Below are 24,013 nucleotides of genomic sequence, written 5' to 3' on the forward strand. Positions count from 1 at the left end.
ATATTTTATAGCAGCATGATCGGTGTGAACAATTACTTGGGAATCAACAATATAAGATCTGAATTTATCACTAGCAAACACAACTGCTAAAAATTCCTTTTTAGTGGTAGCATAATTCATTTGAGCAATGTCTAGAGTTTTACAAGCATATTAGATGACATCTAATTTTTTATCAACTCTTTGTCCTAGAACAGCACCAATAGCATAGTCACTAGCATCACACATAATTTCAAAAGGCAAGTTCCAGTCAACTGGTTGAACAATCGGTGCAGTGGCCAATGCTTCCTTAAGTGTTTCAAAGGCTTCTACACAATCATCATCAAAAACAAATGGAGCATCCTTTTGTAAAATATTTGTAAGAGGCCTAGAAATTTTAGAGGGAAGTCTTTAATAAACCTCCTATACAAACCAGCATGACCAAGGAAACTACGAATACCTTTGATATCTTTAGGACACGACATTTTCTCAATTGAATCAACTTTAGCTTTATCCATCTCAATGCCTAATTCGGAAATTTTATGGCCCAAGACAATACCTTCATTAACCATAAAGTGGCACTTCTATCAATTCAAGACAAGATTAGTTTGCTCACATCTCTGCAAAACTCGATCAAGGTTGGTCAAGTAATCATCAAAAGAAGTTCCATACACAGAAAAATTATCCATGAAAACCTCAACAATCTTTTCACAAAAATCAGAGAATATAGCAGTCATACATGTTTGAAACGTAGCAGGTGCATTGCATAAACCAAAAGGCATACGTCTATAAGCATAAGTTCCAAAAGGACAAGTAAAAGTGGTTTTCTCTTAATAAGATTGTGAAACAGGTATTTGAGAGAAACCTGAATATCCATCTAGGAAGCAAAAAATGTGTGTGCTTAGAGAGTCTTTCTAGCATTTGATCAATAAAAGGTAGAGGGTAATGATCCTTTCTAGTTTCTTTGATTAATTTTATGAAATGAATTACCATTCTATAGCCAGTGAAAATTCTTTGTGGAATAAGTTCATTCTTATCATTAGGAACAACAACAATACCTCCTTTCTTAGGTACACAATGAATGGGGCTTACCCATCTACTATCAGCTATGGGATAGATTATACCTGCTTCGAGAAGCTTTAATATTTCAGTTTTTACCACTTCTTTCATTTTAGGATTCAACTGACATTGATGATCAACAACGGGTTTAGCATCAGGTTCCATATTTATATTGTGATCACATAGAGTGGGACTAATGCCCTTAAGGTCATCAAGAGTATATCCAATGGCAGCTCGGTGCTTCTTCAGAACTTTCAATAATATTTCTTCTTCATGTTCTGAAAGGTTAGCACTAATAATAACAGGATGTATCTTCTTTTCATCAAGATAAGCATATTTCAAAATGTCAGGCAATTGTTTCAATTCAAACACAAGATCACCTTTAGGTGGAGGAGGACCTCCTAGAGTTTTAATAGGCAAAGTGTGTTTAAGTAGAGGTTGTTGTTCAAAGAAGATGTTATCTATTTCGTTTCTTTCATGCATATGCATATCATTTTCGTGGTCTAGCAAATATTGTTATAAAGGATCAGTAGGAGGCATGGCAGTAAAAGCAAGACCAATTATATCATCTTTATTAGGCAATTATTTCTTATGATGTTTTCTATTAAACTTGGAAAAATTAAACTCATGAGATTCACCACCAAAATTAACACTCGTAGTTTGTTTATGGCAATCTATAGTAGCATTAACGGTGTTCAAGAAAGGTATGCCGAAGATAATGGTACAAAAGTCATATTGTGGGGAACCAAGGACAAGAATATGAGTAGGATATTTTGTTTTCCCACACAAGACTACAACATCTCTAACAATCCCAAGTGGTGTGATGGTGTCTGTGTTAGCAAGTTTAATAGTAACATATATGTCTTCTATTTCAGCGGGTGCTATTTCATCCATAATTTCTTGATACAAAGTAAAGGGAATAGCACTTACGCTAGCACCTATATTTCATAAACCATGGTAACAATGATTTCCAATTTTAACTAAAATGACATGCATGCCAACAACTCGTCTATGTTTATCTTTCCCATGAGGGTTAGCAATTCTAGTAGTTTCACCATAGAAGTAGATAACATGCCCATCAATATTTTCTTCCAAGATATCTTTAACCATAGGAACATTAGGTTCTACCTTAAGTTGTTCAGAAGGTTTAGGTGCTTTAATATCACTTTTGCAAACCACTGTTGAAACCTTAGCATGTTCTTCTATCTTAATAGGAAAAGGAGGTTTTTCAATCTAAGCGGTAGGGACAACTGGGTCAACATTATAAATGATAGTTTCTTGTTTAGCTATTGTTGTTTATTTAATTTCTTCTTTAATAGGGGTGATATTTAAACCACTTCTCCTTAGGGAGATCAACATGAGTAGAAAATGATTCACAAAAAGAGGCTACTGTCTCAGAGTCAAGTCCATACATAGCGCTAAACTTTTGAAAAGCATTTCTATCCATAATAGATTTAACACAATCATACTTAAGCTTAATACCTCACTCTTTACCTTTGTCGAGTTCCCAATCTTCAGAGTTGTGTTTAATTATTTCTAACAGATCCCACCTGAATTCAATAGTCTTCTTCATAAAAGAACCAGTACAAGAAGCGTCGAGCATGGTCTGATTATTATGATAAAGCCTAGCATAAAAGTTTTGAATAATAATTTCTCTCGAGAGCTCATGATTGGGGCATGAATATAAAATTGACTTAAGCCTCCCCCAAGATAGAGCGATACTTTCTCCTTCATGAGGCAAAAAATTATATATATAATTCTGATCATGATGAACTAGATGCATAGGATAAATTTTTTGATGAAATTCCATTTGCAATCGATTCCAGTTCCATGATCCAATATCATAACATAGCCTATACCATGCCAATTCTTTTCCCTTTAAAGATAAAGGAAAAACCTTCCTCTTAAAATCATCTCCAGGTAGACCTGCAAGCTTAAATAATCCACAAATTTCATCCACATATATCAAGTGCTTATTAGGATGTTCAGTTCCATCTCCTGCATAAGGATTAGCTAGCAGTTGTTCTATCATACCCGAAGGAATTTCATAACTAATACTTTCAGTAGGTGTAATAGCTTGAGGGGAAACTAATTGTGCTTTCGGTCGAGGTGAAGATACCCAGAACAAACCCGTAAAAGGATTGTTTTCCATAGTAGCAAGTGACAATAAATTTCATCATGTAGCAATAAATTTTACTTACCGATTTCCACTTACCAAGAGCGCTTCACTCCTCGGCAACGGCGCCAAAAAAGAGTCTTGATGACCCACAAGTATAGTGGATCAATTGTGGTCCTTTCGATGTGTAAGAGTGTCGGACCCAACAAGGAGCAGAAGGAAATGACAAGTGGTTTTCAGCAAAATAATTTCTGCAAGCACTAAAATAGCAACCCATCATCTAATAACTACTCCACATTGCATTCCCTTAGGCCCAAATATGGTGAAGTGTCATGTAGACTAAGGGAATCACAACATACATACCATCAAAATATTGAACACATATCAAGTTCACATGATTACTTCAACATGATTTCTCTCGTGGCCTCAAGAACAAAAGTAACTACTCACAAATGATAAACATGATCAAGATCATAGGACTATTAATTTGCATAAAGTATATGAACATTTTGTCTTCCACCAAATAAATCATATAGTAATCAACTACAAGATGTAGTCAACACTACTAGCCCTTCACAAGCAACAATCTAAGGTTCCGGTGCAAAGATTGAACACAAGAGATGAACTAGGGTTTGAGAGGAGATGGCAATGTTGAAGATGTTGATGAAGATTGGCCTCCCCAATATGAGAGGGTTGTTGGTGATGACGATGATGATGATTTCCCCCTAAGGGAGGGAAGTTCCCCCGGCGGAATCGCTCCACCGGAGGGAAAAATTTCTCCTATCCAAGTTCCGCCTCGAGATGATGGAGCTTCGTCCTGAAAGTCCTCCTATTAATTTTTTTGTCAAAACCAAATATATACTAGAAGGGGGCCATCGGAGGTAGGCTGGGTTGAGCACCACCCACAAGGGTGCACTTGAGGGGCATGGTGCGCCCTCGTGTCTTGTGCTCACGAGGTGTCACCCCTCTGATAGCTCTTTGCTCCAGTATTTTTTATATATTCCACAAAAAATCTCTGTGAAGTTTCAGCTCATTTGGAGTGGTGTAGAATAGGTAACTTGACGTTTCTTTTTCAGGTCCAGATTTCCACCTACCGGTATTCCTCCCTTTTGCGCAAACCTTGCATATTATGAGAGAAAATGCATTACAAAATACTTCCAAAAGCATTATTATGCATAAAAACATTATAAATAACAGCAGGAAAACATGATGCAAAATGGACGTATTAGATCTCTCAAAGGAATTGATTATACATAATTTTTATGCTCGACTTTCTCATGATGATCAAACCTTACTCGATGCTTGTGTTGTCGGTTCCTATATGAAGGAAACTAGTGAATTCAGATGGGATCTTCTGGAAAAGATTAAATGCAACACTGATGATTGGGAACTTGATGAAGGTAAAGAGTTAGGTATAAAGCTTAATTTTGATTGTGTTCATTCTTTTATGGAAACTCCTCCTTTTCATGAGTTTGGCAACAAATATGGCCTTGACTCTCAGATAGTAGCTTCTTTCTGTGAATCTTTTGCTGCCTATGTTGACCTTCTTAAGGAAAAGTGGTTCAAATATCATCCTCCCATTGAGAAATTAGTGCGGAACCTATTAAAATTAAGAAGGAAGAAATAATGGTTAACCATGTTGATCCAATTGTTCCTACAGCTTACATTGAAAAACCTCCTTTCCCTATTATGATTAGAGAACATGCTAAGGCTACAATAGTGGTTAATAAGAGTTATATTAGAACACCTACACCTCCTGAAAAAATATATGTTGAGCCTAATGTAGTTATAGTTAAAGATCTCCTAGTTGATAATATTGATGGGCGTGTTATTTACCTCTATGATGAAGCTGCTAGAATCGCAAAACCTGTTTGAAACAAGTGAGATGAACTAGATAAAATAAATCGGTTGTAGGCACACATGTCCTCTCAGTTAAAATTGGAGGTCATTGCTATCATGGCATGTGTGATATTCGCTTTGTTGAGGAAATCGCTAACTGGTAGCTGCTCGGTTGGTTGGCGAGTAGGGGATTAATAGGCTAATCGGCAAGTTAATCAGCCATTTAATGAGTTAATCGGGCAATTTATGTGTTAATTGGCTATTCATGACCCACCGAGTAGGGATTAATCGGCAAGTTAACCAGATAATTGGATGAATTCTTGAACAGTGATTTGTGCTAGTATTAGTGATATACCCTTTACATTATATCAAGAAATTATGCATGATATAGAACCCTCTCAAATTGAAGATATTGATGTCACTATTAAGCTTGCAAACCATGGTACTATTTCTCCAATTGGGATGTTAGAGATGTTGAAGTCTTGTGCGGAAATGTCAAGTACCCCACTGACTTCTTAGTACTTGGTTCCGAACAAGATAACTTTTGTCCCATCATATTTGGTAGACCATTCTTGAATACGGTTAATGTTGAGATTAATTGTGCTACTGAGAAGGTCAAAGTGAGCTTTGGTGATAGTTCTCATGAGTTTAACATCTCTAAGTTTAGAAAACGGACACATGAAAAGGAATTGCCTAGTAAGGACGAAATAATTGGTCTTGCTTCTATTGTTGTACCTCCTACCGATCCATTAGAACAATATTTGCTAGACCATGAGAATCACATGCATTTGAATGAACGGAATGAAATAGATAAGATACTCCTTGATCAACAACCTATCCTTAAGCACAACTCACGAGATGAAATTTGAGGTGATCCTCCACAACCCAAAGGATATCCCGTATTTGATCTTAAGGCTTTACCTCATACTTTGAAATATGCTTATCTTGATGACAAGAAGATACATCATGTTATTATTAGTTCTAACCTTTCAGAGCATGAAGAAAAGAGATTACTCAAAACTTAAATAAGCACAGGGCTGCTATTGGATACACTCTTGATGATCTTAAAGGCATAAACCCACTCTCTGTCAACACAAAATTAATATGGAACCTGATGCTAAACCAGTTGTTGATCATCAATTCGTCTCAACCCTAAAATGAAAGAGGTGGTAAGAACTAAAATACTTAAACTTATGGAGGCAGGTATAATCTATCCTATTGCTGATAGTAGTTGGGTAATTCATGTTCATTGTGTTCCTAAGAAAGGTGGTATAATTGTTGTTCCTAATGATAAAAAAGAACGTATTCCACAAAGGGTAGTAACTAGTTATAGGATGGTAATTGATTTCAGGAAATTGAATAAGGCTACTAGAAAGGATCATTACCCCTTGCCTTTTATTGATCAAATGTTAGAAAGATTATCTAAGCACACACACTTTTTCTTTCTTGATGGATACTCTGGATTCTCTCAAATACATGTGTCAAAAGAGGACCAAGAGAAAACTACCTTTACTTGCCCCTTTGGAACTTATGCTTATAGGCGTATGCCTTTTGATCTATGCACTACACGTGCTACCTTTAAAAGATGTATGATTGTTATATTCTCTGACTTTTGTGAAAAGATTGTTGAGGTTTTCATGGATGATTTTTCTGTTTATGGGACTTTCTTTGATTATTGCTTGAGCGACTTTGATCGAGTTTTGTAGAGATGTGAAGAAACTAATCTCGTCTTGAATTGGGAGAAGTGTCACTTTATGGTGAATGAAGGTATAGACATATAGTGCTTGGGCATAAAATTTCTGAATGCGGTATCGAGGTGGATAAGTACAAAGCCGATGCAATAGAGAAAATGCCTTGCCCAAAAGACATCAAAGGTATAAGAAGTTTCCTTGGTCATGTTGCTTTCTATGGGCGTTTCATTAAAGATTTTTCAAAGAATTCTAGGCCACTAACTAATCTTCTCCAAAAATATGTTCCTTTTGTTTTGGATTATGATTGTGTAGAAGCCTTTGAAATACTTAAGAAAGCTTTAATTTCAGCACCTATTGTCCAACCACGTGATTGGAACCTGCCCTTTGAAATTATGTGTGATGCTAGTGATTATGTTGTTGGTGTTATTCTAGGCAAAACAGTAGACAATAAATTGAATGTTATTCATTATACTAATAAGACCCTAGACAACGCTCAAAGGAATTATGCTACTACTGACAAGGAATTTTTAGCAGTTGTGTTTGCATGTGATAAGTTTGAGCCTTATATTGTTGATTCTAAAGTAACTATTCACACTGATCATGTTGCTATTAAATACATGGTGGAAAAGAAAGATGATAAGCGTAGACTCATTAGGTGGGTACTTTTACTTCAAGAGTTTGATTTGCATATCATTGATAGAAAGGGATTTGATAACCTTGTAGCAGATAACTTGTCCAGGATGGAAAATGTTCTTGATCACCCACTGCCTATTGATGATAATTTTCCTGACGAGCAACTTGCTGTTATAAACACTTCACGTAGTACTCCTTGGTATGTGGATTATGCCAATTACATTTTTGCTAAATTTATTCTGCCTATCTTCACCTATCAACAAAAGAAAAAATCTCTTCTTTTATTTAGGGCATTACTTCTGGGATGACCCACATCTTTATAAAGAAGGAGTGGATGGTGTTGTTATACGTTGTATACTTGAGCATGAGTAGGAACAAATTCTAAGGAACTTCCATTCCGAGGCCCACGGAGGACACCATGTCGGTGACAAAGCTGCACACAAGGTATTACAATCCCGCTTCTATTGGCCTACTCTTTTTGAAGATGCTCGTAAGTATGTCCTTTCTTGCGATGAATGCCAAAGAGTTGGTGATATTGGTAAACATGAGGAAATGCCCATGAACTATTCACTTGCTATTGAACCATTTGATGTCTGGGGATTTGACTTTATGGGACCTTTTCCTTCCTCGAATGAATATACTCATATTCCAGTTGTTGTTCATTATGTTACGAAGTGGGTAGAAGCTATTCCAACTAGTAGTGTTGATCATAACACTTCTATTCAAATGCTTAAAGACATTATCTTTCTGAGGTTTGGTGTCCCTAGATATTTAATGACTGATGGTGGTTCACATTTTTATTCATGGTGCTTTCCGTAATCTGCTAGCTAAATATGATGTTAACCATAGAATTGCATCACCGTTTCATCTTCAATCTAGTGGCCAAGTTGAATTGAGCAATCAAGAAATAAAATTAATCTTGCAGAAGACTGTCAATAGGTCCAGAAAGAATTGGTCTAAGAAACTTGATGATGCTTTGTGGGCTTATAGGATTGCTTATAAGAATCCCATGAGGATGTCCCCGTATAAAATGGTCTACGAAAAGGCTTGTCATTTACCTCTTAAGTTAGAACCTAAGGCTTATTAGGCAATTAAAGAACTTAATTATGATTTCAAACTTGTCGGTGAGAAGAGGCTATTTGATATTAGCTCACTCGATGAATGGAGGACACAAGCTTATGAAAATGCTAAGTTATTTAAAGAAAAGGTTAAAAGATGGCATGACAAGAGAATTTAAAAAGGAGAATTCAATGTAGGGTACCTAGTGCTTTTGTACAATTCTCATTTTAGATTATTTGCACGGAAACTCATCTCCAAATGGGAAGGACCTTATGTTGTCGAGGAGGTTTATCACTCTGGTGCTATTAAAATTAATAACTTCGAAGGTAAAAAATCAAGCATTATATTTCACGTACACCCATTAATGAGGAAACTAATGTCATCTAAGCCATAACACAGGAGGAGCACATAAAGGAAGTCTTCCGGAACACTCCAGGATCCTAAAAAAGGGGTAGGTAGGTGGTACGGTAAGTAAACCGACTCCAAAAATTCCAAAAAAATAATTTTTACTGTTTTTTTGTATTTTATAAAAAAATACAAAAATTAAACAGAGTCCAGGGGCTCCACGAGGGAGGCACAAGCGAATAGGGCGCGCCCCTTGCCCGCGCCCTGATAGCTTGTGTGGCCCTCGTGCGCCTCCCACACTCTGAATTCTTCCCGAGCATGTATTCTTACCTGGAAAAAATCTTTATATATACTCCCATGTGTTGATCACCGCATCACGAGTTTCTCCTATGTGTTTGTTTCGAGCTGTTTTTTTGGCAGGCCTGAGAATATGTCGTTTCAATATTCAGATGGAGAGAGCTATGTCTCCCACTATTTCAGACCCAAAGATCTTTGGGGTTATCTATCCCTACCTTTGGTCCATGGATGAGCAGGAGGACAATGATTTGGGGTAAACAAAGGAATCCAACTTAGATGAAGATGAAGTTCCACTACCTCAGCCCGAAGATATGCATGTGGAATTCAAGAAGTTCAGTCTCCCAAACAGGGTAAAGAATTATAAGGATCAATTTATCCCATCATGTTTTCTGCAGGACAGCAAGATGCCATTATGAAAAAAGATATTGAATCTTGAGCAACCGAACGCTGACTTGAGGGAGGAGAATTTTATCCTCCGATGTAAGCTAGAGAGAAGAATGATGTTACATCACCACTGCCATCACCTAAAGAGGACGCTTGAGTAAATGGGTATGGGTACCACCCTTGGCTTGTTCCAAGCTTGGGGGAGGTGCCCCGGTATCATATCACCATCACTTCCATCATTACTATCTATCCTGGTTCGATCCTTAGTTGTTTAGTGATTTAGAGAAATAAATTTTAGATTTTCTTTGCTTAGAATTTTTATTTGAGTTCCACCTATCCTTGTAATTGAGTATGCGAGTTACATAATAATGATTAGTTGAGTTTTTTTGGTCTACCTATGGGCACCACTCATCAGAGCATGGCAATAAAAAGAAAGATAAAGATCATATGTTCATGTCATGAGAAGTAATGACTTCACACAAAAAGTTTATAAGTGATATAAGTTGTTGATAGTAAACAAACATAGTATTAGTCATTGTTGCAATCTAAGCAAGATTGTGATAGAGGAGAGGAGACTCACGTATAAATACACTATCCCGCACATCTTTTATGATTGTGAGCCTTCGTCAAATATTATATAATGATCAAGTATTGATATTGGACATGGAAGACTACCTAATGATCATAGTAGTCTATATTCACGTAGAAGTTATATGGTCTTGGATCCTTCAACATGTGATGCTTGCTTTAGATCCTTTGCTAGACCAAAAATTCCGCACTAAGTAGAGATACTACTTGTGCATCCATAACCCTGAAACTCAGTTTCTTGCCATGAGAGCCCACAATACCTACATATGGATTGAGTAAGATCCTGTAAGTAAGTTGTCATCGGTGCATCAAGCAATAAAAATTGCTCCTAAATATGTACGATCTTTTATTGCAAGGGAAAATAAGCTTTGTATGATCTTGTGATGGTAAAGAAATAAAAGCGATAGACTGCATAATAAAGTTTTCTATCATAAGGGGAATATAAAGTGACGTTCCTTTGCATTAAGAGTTCACACATCCAACAAACTAAAAGCGCATGACAAACTTTGCTTCCCTCTATCAAGGGCCTATCTTTTACCTTCACGAGTTTAACTTTGTGCTTGAGTCAATAAAGTTTATCCCTCTTCCAACCTATTTATCCTTTAGTATAAAGCGCATGTGTTGAGGAAATATTCATATTTATATATCCAAGTGGATGTAGATGAACATGATTCATTATTATTGACATTATCCTAGAGGTAAATAAGTTGGGTGGTGAGTATTCAAGCCCCTATCTTCCTATGTGCCCTATGGAAACATGAACTCTAAAAATATGCCTTGAGCGTGAGAAATCATGGAAGATTAAATGATAGTTGAGTATGTGAGCTTGCCAACAAGAAAGCTCTTACATAGACTCTCCTCTGAATTATGATAAATTATGATTGCCCCAATAACTGAGAATATGGTTTGTTGACTATCTTTAAAGTTTATGTTTCATACTCCAATCGTTGTGAATAAATTGTCACTTGTTTATGAGAAGTTATATGATAAAATACTTGTTGCTATGCTAATATTCATGATGCTCTCATGCGCGTATTCTGTTTTTATCGACGCCCATCTCTCAAATCATGTGGTCACTAAGCTTGGGGGAGTTGATACGCTCATTTTGTATCAGGAATTACTATTTATATTTGTGTTGATCTTGTCCATTATACATTATTATCATACAATTCTTATGTATTTTCTATCTGAATATGCAAGGTACATCATAAGAGGGAAATATCTCGAAACTGGAATTCTGGACCAGGAAACAGAGAATCAACTTTCTCCAAATGACGAGAAACTTTACGAAAATGTTTTCTGGAATATTTAAGAATTTTTGGGCCAAACATTTACCGGAGAGGGGCCACCAGCTGGGCACAAGCCAACAGGGCGCCCCGCCTCCTGGCCACGCCCTCATGGCTTTGTGGGGCCCCAACTGGCCTCTGGCGACCATCTTCTTCTATATGGTGTGTTTTACTTTAGAAAAAACCATAAGATATCTTTCAAGATGAAGCGTTGCCGTCTCGAGGTGGAAACGTGGGCAGAGGCCCTTTTGATCTCCAACAGAGAGATTCTATAAGGGGAATTCCCCTTTGGGAGGGGGAAATTGAAGCCATCATCATCACCGACTCTTCCTCCTTCATGGGAGGACCAATCTTCATCAACATCTTCACCAGCACCATCTGATCTCCAACCCTAGTTCATCACGTGTATTCAATCTTTGTCACCAAACCTCAGATTGGTACTTGTGGGTTACTAGTTGTGTTGATTACATCCTGTAGTTGATGCTTGTTGGATTACTTGGTGGAATATATTATGTTCAAATCCTTAATTATTATTATTACACCTATGATCTTGAACATGTTGATGATGTGTGAGTAGTAGTTATTGTTCGTGAGGACATGGGAGAAGTCTTGTTATAAGTAATCGTGTGAAATTGGTATTCGTTCGATATTTTGATGATATGGATGTTGTTACTTCTCTTAGTGGTGTCATGTGAATGTCGACTACATGACACTTCGCCATGTTATGGGCCTAAGGGAAGTCATTGTGGAGTAACAAATAGATTATGGATTGCGAGAGTGACAAAAGCTTAAACCCCAGTTTATGTGTTGCTTCATAAGGGGTTGATTTGGATCCACATGTTTCATGCTATGGTTAGATTATTCTTAATTCTTATTTTGTAGTTGCAAATGCTTGCGAGAGGGGGTAATCATAAGTATATTGTTAGTTCAAGTAAGAACAACACCTTAGCATCAGTCCACCCGCATATGAAATCATCAAAGTAGCAAACGTGAATCAACCTAATATGATGAACATGACTAGACAGAAATTCCCATGTGTCCTCAGGAGCGCTTGCTTTATATAAGAGAACTTTCAGGCATGTCCTTTTCTATGAAAAGGATTGGTCTACCTTGGTGCACCTTTGCTACTATTGTTACTTGTCACTTGTTATGACTTATCTTGCCACAAAACTATCTATCACTATTACTCACAACACTTGCGCAGAATTCCTTGTTGAAAACTACTTATCATTTCCTTCTACTCCTCATTGGGTTTGACACTCTTACTTATGGAAAGGACTATGATTGATCCCCTATACTTGGGGGTCATCGGTTAGTCCCACACAAGGAACAAATACAAGGATATCTATGGACATGGAATGAAGTACATATGAGATTATGTCCATTGATACATTAATTACCTTGTCCCTTGCTTACCTTTGAGGGAATGTCTGACTCCTTGAACTAATGCATATGGTTGGAGTTGATTGCAAATATTTCTTGGCAAAATGAATAAGAGTGAATTTCATTAGCGGAGTCACCGCTCAAGAACTTCTCTAGTTCTTATTCTTAGGGACCCGCATCAACTTGATGGGGATCCTTGGAGTTGAGGTAGCACTTTTTGAAGTAGAGCTAGTGGTGCCTTGGGAATCCACTTGACCATGGCTTGGGATTCTTCTTCAAATGAGTCAATCTCCTCTTGAAGCTTGTCCTTGTCCTTGAGCTTGTGGTCTTGTGGTGGACGGTCATCTTGAGCATCTGTTCCCTTGGGGAGAGTAGGATCATACTTCTCCTTTTGGGGAACAAACTTCGGGTTGAGGTAGTGACCTTCTTCCCATTGAACTTCATTGGCATTAAAGTAGCCAATGCCTTGTTTCTTAGGATGTCCTCCTTGCTTGCGTACAATCTCCTTGAATTGCTTACTTCCGGCAAGACTCTTTAAGACACCTCTCTCTATAATTCCTTTCAATAAATCTTTTTCTTGCTCAAGTGTAACTTGGCTAAGAAAATCATTAGTGGAATCAAGAGAACTACTAGCAACAACATCATTAGATTTAACATTAGTGTGTTGTTACTAGATGAAGAAATTTTCTTGTCTTTGTTATTAGTTTGCTTGGATTTAACTTGTGTAACAAAAGTAGACAAGAGTAATCATTTGGCTAGAAAAGAAGAACTCTTCTTTCAAAGATCATCATTGATTGCTTTTAGAAACTCATGCTCTTGATCTAAATATAGCTTCTCGAAGCATAGCTTCTCATGAGTTCTTGCAAGATCACTATGATATTCTAGAGTAGATTCATGGGCTAACTTAAGAGTGTTTAATTCTTTAGTTAGATGCTCAATCTCCCTCTTATCAACATCACACGACTTATCTTGACTAGCATGATTATCATCAAGTTCATTTTCATTGTTATCACTAGTTTTATCAAAGAACAATTCATCATCTCCAAGTAAGTCATCCTCATCACTATGAAAGTCAAAGTACTCGGGGTGTGATACCTTGGGGCCTTTATCCATGAAGCAGTTTCTAGTCCCTTCACTTGGTGAATCAAATAAGCTATAGGAGTTGGAGGACACGAGTGCAAGACCGGCATTACCTTCATCTTGACTATAGTCGGAGTTTGAGTGGTAGCTTCTCTCGAATTGGTTGTCGGACTCAAAGTCAGATACAAATTCACCAACATGAGCTTGGTGTCTTCTTATTGAGTGGATTTTGGTGTACTTGTTCTTCTTCTCCGATTCCTTGCTTCTCCGGGAGGGTCTTCATTCATAACGATCTTCTCTACCCCTTCTCTCTCTTCGAGGTGACTCATCTCTTGAGTTTTGTCTTCTAGGTGACTCTTATCTTCTTTGGGGGGGGCAAGCACTCATTGGAGTAGTGTTCGGGCCTTCCACAATTGTAGCAGTTTTGGTCACAGCTAGATGAATGCTTCTCTTCATATCTTCAGTTGGAGCTTCTCTCTTTATCTCTACTCTTGTAGAACTTGTTGAATTTCTTGACCATGAGGCTTATCTGTTCATTGGTCACAAGGTTGTCATCTGAAGTAGAGGGAGTATCACTTGAAGCTTTGTAAGCACCGCTTGACTTGTTATGAAGCCATTATTTGTCCTTGAGTGACATTTCATAAGAAACAATCCTTCCAATGACTTCTGTTGGCTTGACATCTTTGTAGTTTGGCATCATTTGGATGAATGTGCACACGGTGTCATATTTTCCATCCAAGGCTCTAAGGATCTTCTTGATGGTGAATTTGTCGGTCATCACTTCCCTTCCTAAGCTGGCAATCTCATTTGTGATGAGAGAAATCCTAGAGTACATCTCAGGGACTCCTTCACCATCCTTCATCTTGAACTTGTCAAGCTGACTTTGTAGCACATCCAACTTAGATTCCTCTACGGATTCGGTACCTTTGTGCATATCAACCAAAGTGTCCCAAATTTCCTTGGCATTCTCAAGACGGCTAATCTTGTTGAACTCTTCGGGGCATAGGCAGTTGAATAGAATGTCGCATGCTTGAGCATTGTATTGACATCTTCAATTCTTCAGCAATCGCTTCATGATCCGGTTACCTTCCATCACCAAAGAATTCACCTTGCAAACCAACACGAACAACAGCCTAAGCGACGGGGTTATGACCAAGAATATGCATTTTCATCTTACGATTCCAACTAGCAAAGTGTGTACCATCAAAGTATGGACCTCTATGGTGGTAATTTCCCTCACTAGACTCCATACTCTCTTAGTTTCTGAAATCAATGAAATGGATACCAAAGCTCTGATACCACTTGTAGAATCCGAAGTATGTCCAGAGGGGGTGATTAGACTACTTGACCAAATAAAAACTTAGCATTTTCCCAAATTTAGCTGTGGTAGCAAATTGTTGCAAGTCAAGCACACCCTACACATGAAAGTCTAAGAGTATAGTAGAGAGAAGTAAAGACATGCACATGTAAATACCAGGTAGGGATAGGAAGATCAAACGCAAAGATCGACGCAACAATTTTTGGCGTGGTTCCGATAGGTGGTGCTATTGTACGTCCATGTTGATGAAAACTTCAACCCATGGAGGGTAACGGACGCGATACTCCACGGAGAGATCAACCAATGAAGGGTCCATGGAGAAGCAATCTTGTCTATTCCATCATGGCTTACATCCACGAAGGACTAGCCTCACTCAGGGTAGATCTTCACGAAGTAGGCGAGCTCCTTGCCCTTACAAACTTCTTGGTTCAACTCCACAACAAGAAGTAGAAGGCTCCCAAGCGACACCTAACCAATCTAGGAGACACCACTCTCCAAAAGGTAATCGATGCGGTAGTACGATGAACTTCTTTCTCTTGTGCTTCAAAAGATAGTCTCCACAGCACTCAATCACTCTCTCACAGATTTGGTTTGGCTAGACAAGATTGATTGGGTGGAAAGCAACTTGGGGAGGCAAGAAATCAAGATTCAAATGGTGGGATTGGAATATCTTGATCTCAACACATGAGTAGGCGGCTCTCTCTCTCAGAAGAATGGATATGTCAACTGTATGTGTCTTCTGAGTGCTTCCTCTACGAATGAGAGGTGGTGGATGAGTATATATAGGCATCCCAAAAAATCCAACCGTTACAACATTATTGCCCAACTCGGTGAAAGTGAAGTAAAACTCGGTGGAATCGACGAGTGCACAATGTGCCAACTTTTGTCTTTTAGGTGAGCCCAATATATAAATCTCGGTGGTACCGATATGGGTGTCCTAGACAGTTTCCAAATCTCGGTGAGACCTATTTACGAAACTCTAAAATTCTGATTCTTGAAAATAGCTAACCAGAAAGTTGGTCACTGATTTCGGCTGCACCGAATGTAATGTTGGTGGCACCGATATGCTAGGGTTTGTCTTGGAATATGTCTGGTGGAAAACTCGGTAGGGCCGAATGGAAATTTGGTGGCACCGAATTTTGGATATTGTGGATTTTGATAGAATATTTGTGGGAGAATTTCATGAGTATTTTTGGTGGCTATGTCTAAGCACTTGAGGGACCACATCATCATAGTCACCTCATCCCCTTTTAATAGTATTGGCTTTCCTATGGACTCGAATGTGATTTCTCACAAAATGTAAAATGTAGAGTCTTCAATCCTGTTGCCAATAGATGTTCCTTGCATCTAGGGGTTCTCCTCACAATCCTTAGCCAATGCATCTTTGAACTTTTCTGAAATATACTAGATAGAATCATTAGTTCAATGACACATATGTTGTCATTAATTACCAAAACAACCTTAGGGAGAAGTTGTCCTTTTAGTAGAGAAAGAAGGGTTTTTTTCACACTGATGATTTTACTAATGTACTGCCTCCGCCTTCTCGGGGATCATCACACAAGCGTTTTCTGTTGTCTTCAGCTTCTTTCATGACTACATCAGCATTGTCCTCCACCGAGTTCACTGTAGTATCCCTTGGGGCATGATCTCGAGCATACCCCTATCCTACACGCCTGCCGCGGTCGCCGCCCTCGCGTCCCCTTGAACGTCCACCTGCGGGACCTGCACCAAATCGCATATTTCATGAAGCCCTAGGAACCTTATAATGCAGAGCAAAAGGCGGGTAGATTCCATCGTCGTGCTCTTTGTAGATATGCCCAAGGTGGCCACACATCACGCACCAATCACGTAAGTGCTCATATTTCACATGGTAGATCAGCCGCTTGTCATCCCGGATCATGGTCACAACGTACTTGAGCGGCATGTGCACATTGATCTTAACCCATACTCGATAAAAGTTCCCAACAAAGTCTTGCGACATCTTTTGAGTGAACAAAACCTCACCAACTTTCGTTGCTAGGGGCTCAATCAAATGTGCATATAAATCTCGAACATCGTGGATCTGAATCCATATATTCAAAGTATCAAGATTCACTCAGTTGGCCCTTCTTGGCCCTTTTTGCGTCTTCTTGCATCACTGTGTTTCCTTTGATGTTCCATGGCCATTCTTGCATCACACGTTACCAATCCCCGAGACAAAAGAACTGCAAAGTAAAGAGATTATCCTCTAGCGGACGGAATTTCACCTTGTGTGATAGATCCCACGCTGCCCTCATATTCTTAAAAAACAGAATTGACTATAAGACTTTTCAATATGCACCCTAGCCATAGCCATCCACCTGGCCGCCTCTGGTGGTGCTTGTTTCTCGTCAAACACGACATCGTCAAGGTCCTCCTCCCAGAGCCCTAACTCAACCATCATCTTATACACTTCCGAGGTGGAGCTGGAACCCGACGCTTCAGCAATCTTTGATCCCATCACCGTGAAAATCTTGAAACCAAGCCCGAGAGAGATACAGATCGGGCCTGGTGACACACACTAACTCTCTTCTCACCTCCAGGGCATCGATCAAGGTCGGGAAGTGATGTCAGGATCACCCCTGAGTCAGCCCGAATCAACAATCAAGGAGGGAAGGTGAACGCTCGACGGCGGCGAACGATCGCCCCTGGGAGGAAAAACCTAGCTAGAGGCAACGTAGCTATCTGAGAGCACCTAGGTGCACTAGCGGAGCTAACCCAAAATCTGTTGGGCGTGCCAAAGGGAACAAGGCCAAACGAAATCATAAAATAATTGATCTTAAAGCCCAGCTTCTCGTCCAATCTTCATTGTTTTTCTTTTGGATAGGGCGGGCCAAGGCATAGTTTTGCCTCCATGTAGCTATGTCCCTGCTTAGGTGTAGTGCAACAAGGGATTGTGTGGAGAGCAACTAGTTAGCGAATGCTCCTTCGCGAGCCTCCCAACGAGCACACCCACACGTCGCCACTTGGTGCGCTGTGAGCGCTTCCTTCGGATTTTTTTTAATTTTTTTCACGCATTTTCAGCTTATTAGATTGATTTTTTTTGTTGCTTTGGTTTTTCAGCGGTCTTTCTGAGTTCTTCGATGATTTTTTTTGCGCAAAAAACATGTTTTTTTTGTTAGAGGCACGGTTTTGCTTCCGCAAGAGGCACGATTTTGCCTTCGTGAGAGGCACGGACGTGCCTCTCGGAAACAAAAAACGTGTTTTCTGTTTTTTTACGAGAGGCACGGTTTTGCTTCCACGAAAGACACATTTTTACCTTAGCGAGAGGCAAGGTCGTGCTTCTCGGAAAGGAAAAACACGCATTTTTTGGTTTTTCCGCGAGAGGCACGGTTTTGCTTCCGCAAGAGGCACAATTTTGCCTTCGCGAGAGGCACGGCCCTCTCAAAAAGGAAATGAAAACACGTTTTTTTTCGTGAGAGGCACGGCCGTGCCTCTCAGAAAAGAAAAAAAACGTTTATTTCCTGTCGTGAGAGGCATGGTTTTTTTCTGGTTTTTTCATGATTTTTTTGTCAAAACCTATCAATATGGGAACTAGTTTTGAAGGTCTCGACGGGAGAAACTCAACGGTGAAAACGGTTCGAGATTTGGACGCGCAATTTAAAAATAAAACATTTTAAAAATACGAATCTATGAAAAAAGGAAAAACTCCTAGATTGCGACAAATGATATGCATGCAGTGTGCCACTTATTGCAGCCTTGAATGGTGGAAGTAATTTCTGAAAGATGTATTTTTCAATTAGTGATTTCACGGTGTGTCGTGTGCCCATCCGCACCATTTGGATGTGCGAAATAGGAGGATTTGACGACGAAAGCTCGAGAGCAACTAGTTAGCGAGCACTCCTTTGGGAGCCACCCAGCGATCACTCTCGCGCGTTGCCATTTGGCGCGTTCTCAGCCACCGCCACATGTCGCGCTTTGAACCTCCCCTTCGTATTTTGCTTTCTTTATTTTTTCGCACGTGTTTTCGGCTTTTTAGAGTGGTATTTTTATGGATTTTTTTGGTGTTCCGGTTTTTCACCGCTCTTTCATAACTTTTGGACGAAAAAATTCACGAAAAAAACGCGTTTTCTGTATTTTACAGAAAAAACAGGTTTTCAGTTTTTTTGCAAGAGGCACGGTTTTGCCTTCTCCAGAGGCACGGTCGTGCCTCTCGGAAAGAGAGAAAAACGTGTTTTCTGTTTTTTTGCGAGACGCACAGTTTTGCTTTAGCGAAAGGCGCGTTTTTGCATTTGGGAGAGGCACGCCCGTGCCTTTGTGAAAGGGAAAAACGTTTTTTCTGTTTTTTTGCGATAGGCACGGTTTTGCTTCCGTGAAAGGCACGGTTTTGCCTTCGCGAGAGGCACGCCCCGAAAGAGAAAAAACGTGTTTTCTATTTTTTCGATAGGCACGGTTTTGCTTCCGCAAAAGACACGGTTTTGTCTTCGCGAGAGGCACACACATGCCCCTCCCGAAAGGAAAAAAACACATTTTGTGCTCTCTCTTTTTTTCTACGAGAGGCATGATTTTGCTTCCGCGAGAGGCAGAGTTTTGCCTTCGCAAGAAGCACGACCCGTGCCTCTCGAAAAAGGGAAAAAATACGTGTTTTCTGTTTTTTCTATCATGTGATGCATGTTTTTTTTGTACGTATTTTTCTTTCAGTTTTTTTTCGTGAAAAGAAAAGTTCGTCAAAACTTATCAACATGAAATCTAGCTTTGAAGATCTCGACGTGAGAAAACCAACGGTGAAAATGGTTGGAGATTTGGACGCATGGTTTAGGAGATAAAATATTTTGAAAATACGGGTCTACGAAAAAAGGAAAACTTGGCATGCAGTGCGCCACTTGTCACAACCTGTGGAGGTGAGAGTAATCGTTGGAAGATGCGAAATCACTATTTAGCGAATACACTTTTCAACCATGCCTTTTGCAGAAGCAAAACTGTGCCTCTCGCGAAGACAAAATCGTGTCTTTTACGGAAGCAAAACCGCGTCTCTCGTAAAAAAATAGAAGACGCGTTTTTTCCCTTTCGAGAGAGACACGGACATGCCTCTCGCGAAGGCAAAAACCGTGTCTTCCACGGAAGCAAAACCATGCCTCTTGCAAAAAACAGAAAATGTGTTTTTTCCCTTTCCGAAAGGCACGGGCGTGCCTCTCGCGTAAGCAAAACCATGCCTCTCGCGAAGGCAAAACCGTATCTTCCACAGAAGCAAAACCGTGCCTCTTGCAAAAAAAAATGTGTTTTTTCCCTTTCTGAAAGGCACGGACGTGCCTCTCGCGTAAGCAAAACCATGCCTCTCGTAAAAAAAAGACAAAAGAATGTGTTTTTTCCTTTCCGATAGGCACGGTCATGCCTATCGTGAAGGCAAAACCGTAACTCTTACAAAAACACAGAAAACGTTTTTTCGTGTAAAAAACAAAAAACGTGTTTTTTTCGTGAAAAAGAATTTTTGATTTTTTTCTTCCAAAAGTTACGAAGGACCATGAAAAGCCGTAATATCAAAAAAAATCGAAAAAAAATACTCGGTAAAAAGGCAAAATCGTGTATAGGAAAATAAAAAAATAAAATTTGAAGGAAACGCTCAGAACGCGACACGTGACGGCGGCCGGAAACGCGCCAAATGACGGCGCATGAGAGCGATCGCTGAGAGGCTCGTTCGCTAACTAATTGCTTCCTGAAAGATGTACTCCCTTCGTCCGGAAATACTTGTCCTAAAGATGAATGTATCTAGTCTTATTTTAATTATAGATATATCCATTATATTTATTTCTAGAACAAGTATTTTCGGACAGAGGGAGTACTCGCTAACCAGTGATTTTGCGAAAGCTCCAATACAAAATCAGTGCCAGACGTCCAGCCCAATAAGACCCTGCACGGTCCGGCGAAGAGGTAACAAGCCACAGGTCCCTAAAGCCCATATACAAGCCACAGGTCAGGTACGCTCCGTCGCTCCCTCAGAAAGAATACTGCCTCCCTAAAAAAACTAGGAAAAACAGTCTCCTCGCCGGCCAGTCGTCCTCGCCGTCGCCCTACCCATCTCGCCGGCGCCGTCGAAGGCCCGCGGGAAGCATGGATGCCATGGAGGAGGATACGCCTCCCGCGCCACCGCTACCGCCACCGCCTACGACGTCAGTGGGCGCCTCCCCTGTTTGCCCGCTTCTCTCATCTCCGTGTTTAGGTCACGCGAAAGCAAGCTCACATATCTCCCTGATCGGGGCGTCGTGTGGGTTGCAGGGGCGCGAAGCAGCCGCCGTACAAGGATCCTGACGACGGGAGGCAGCGGTTCCTCCTGGAGCTGGAGTTCATCCAGTGCCTGGCCAACCCCATCTACATCAACTGTACAGTAACTCTCCTCACAACCCCCGTTTCAACTGGTTGGTTAGAGATTAGCTTATTGGGTATCACAACGCAGCAAGTTTCATCATGGCCTTTTTGTGGCTTGAGTCCTGCAGCGAGGGCGAGTAGCTAGCTTATCAGTGAGAATTTGTCCTGTTGTTGAATGTGTTAGTCAGTGACTGTGATGGGCTCTCGAGTAACAAATTCACATGGTATGATTTTGTTTTGGTAAGACCGCGGAGTGTGATAAGGCAAGGGAGACTGGATTATGTATTGCTTATGTTTTGATTGTTGTTTCATGTGCTTCCGATGTATTCAGAGTCAATACTTTGTATGAGTATTAATTTTGATTCTGTTTGGGAGATGGAGTTATCTAGTATTTGTTTTGTTCAAGCAGACCTAGCGCAGAATCGGTACTTTGAGGATGAGGCGTTTATCGGGTATCTCAAGTACCTCAAGTATTGGCAGCGTCCGGAGTACATCAAATACATAATGTGAGTTACCTTATACTTTTGATTTGTGCAAATGGGTTGCTCGCGGACAAAATAATATGGTTATAAGTGTTACTAATGGTACAGGTATCCGCACTGCCTTTTCTTTCTTGAGCTCCTCCAAAATGCAAATTTCCGAAACGCAATGGCACATCCAGCAAGCAAGGTGACCTTTGACCCCATTTGGCTAGAATTGCACTCAAGCACCATTCTCACCCTTCACTGTTTACAAGCTCCTTTTTTCAAACCGTTTCTTTGGAATTGTCTGTTTTGAGATTATTACTGTTGCGGTGGGTTGGTAGTGAACATAAAGGATCTGGAAAATGATAAAATGTTGCTACGAATGCACATACAATTATATTAAGTCGCTATGTTTATTTCCTGAGGAATTGGTTAAAGCAGTTGTGTGTTCTGAAAGAATATTAAGCTGTGCACACTTCTAAATGTTCACCATTTTATCTGCAGAATATATTTTTTTAGTATTTGAAAAAACATGTTTAATTATTTAGGACATTGAATCATGTGTATGTAACTAACTCTTACCTGCAAATTTCTTTGACAGGAAGTTGCTCATAGGCAGCAATATTTCTTCTGGAAAAACTACAGGAACAATAGACTGAAGCACATCCTGCCCCGTCCTCCTCCTGAACCAACTCCTGCGCCTGCACCAGCACCAGTGCCAACGCCTCCGCCTGTTCCTGCAGCACCATCATCTTTGCCAACTATGTCAGCTGTTGGTGCATCTGCAATGCCCCCCATGCAGTTTATAGGAACTCCTGGCACCAACAACCCAAAGAATGACATGAGAAATGTTATGGGTGGTAGAAAGAGAAAGTATGTACCTCCCTATCTTGCAATCAATCAATAGCATCTCTTATGCAGTTAGGATTAGTTCTCCATGCAGTGTCACTACGAAGCTATTAGTTGTAAATACAGTTTTTTTTTCTTTTTAAATGTTCCTGTGTGCCATAGTGAACGGGTGTTTTATTCGAGGGTGATCCAACTTGAAAGGTGTTATGCCCATTTTACCAATCTAGATTATGAAGTACTACCTCTGTTCCTAAATGTAAGATGTTTTGGCAGTAACAGAGGGTGTACCACTTCAATGATTCAGGAAAGATTGTTGATGCTCTCGACATGCCCCATAGGAGAGCTGAATCACTCCTGTCCTATCGTAGGAATAGTTCTGCATTGAAGTGGTGGAGGAATCTGTTCTATTTGTTCCTTTTTTCTTGGTTCATCTCATGAATCATCCAAGATTTTATGAAAAATGCAAAGTTTCACAGTGGTGTTGTTATGCCCTGTGTGCTTGGCAGTCGGTTTTAAATGTGTGCATGGTAGTCTGGGTTGAGAGCTTATTTCTTTTTCCTCTTGTGATGTATAGTTTGAGCACGCGAGTATGTTCCGTTCTGTTCAATAAAATGTCTACAATGACTGATTGCACTGTCTGTATCTTGACTGCAGGATGGGCTAGTGAAACATATTGATCAACTTCACGGCTGACGGCATTCCATGGAAGTGGAAACTTGCCTCGTTGTTATTAGATCTTTGAAGTAGTAGCAGACAAGCTTGTAGCAGCTCATGCTTTCGAGTAGCTGGAGATGTCCACATGGCATGCACACTTGGCACTTTATTGACTTATAATCATTTATCTTATCTTAGCCTTGTTGTAGTTGAATTGAATCTTTACTTGCTGAAACTTCGTGCCGACGGTGGCAGCCGTAAAAGCCAACATTTAGCACATATTGTTAGATGGATCCGCAACATTTGCATACAGAGTTCCATGAAACGCTCCATTGCTTGTTCATATTATTTTGCTGCGCAGTTTTGTGCCTCATGATGGAGGGCTTGCATTGCATTTCTCATGCCCGTATGATCCCCGAGTAGCGGCAGCGCCAGTATTAGGCGGCCTTCCCTTCTGCATTTTTGCTTCAAGAAGCTGGAGTTCTCTGGAGATTCCACTCTAATCTATGTTTTCATGGCCCCAATGATCTGGAGTACCATATATGTTCACACCTGAAACTTGAAGGATATTTTGAAACTTTGAAATATGACTTTTGTCTTCTCTAAATTAAAGGATGCAAGGGCATATGGGTGAAAATTTCACACCGTTTTCAGCCTCTGCCACCTCGTAC

At 39.9% G+C, this 24,013-nt stretch overlaps 1 protein-coding gene across 1 annotated transcript; it reads left to right on the top strand.

Annotated features, from left to right (window-relative positions):
- Positions 1–20,994: 20,994 nt before the first annotated feature.
- Positions 20,995–23,690, top strand: LOC123439173 (mediator of RNA polymerase II transcription subunit 31). The gene is made up of 6 exons (XM_045115918.1): positions 20,995–21,179; positions 21,286–21,389; positions 21,785–21,881; positions 21,966–22,044; positions 22,441–22,712; positions 23,343–23,690. The coding sequence occupies exons 1-6, from the start codon at positions 21,121–21,123 to the stop codon at positions 23,350–23,352; spliced, it is 621 nt and encodes a 206-aa protein (XP_044971853.1). The 5' UTR covers positions 20,995–21,120; the 3' UTR covers positions 23,353–23,690.
- The last annotated feature ends 323 nt before the right edge of the window (positions 23,691–24,013 follow it).

This window comes from Hordeum vulgare, chromosome 1H (assembly GCF_904849725.1).
Source record: "Hordeum vulgare subsp. vulgare chromosome 1H, MorexV3_pseudomolecules_assembly, whole genome shotgun sequence".
Taxonomy (NCBI): domain Eukaryota; kingdom Viridiplantae; phylum Streptophyta; class Magnoliopsida; order Poales; family Poaceae; genus Hordeum; species Hordeum vulgare.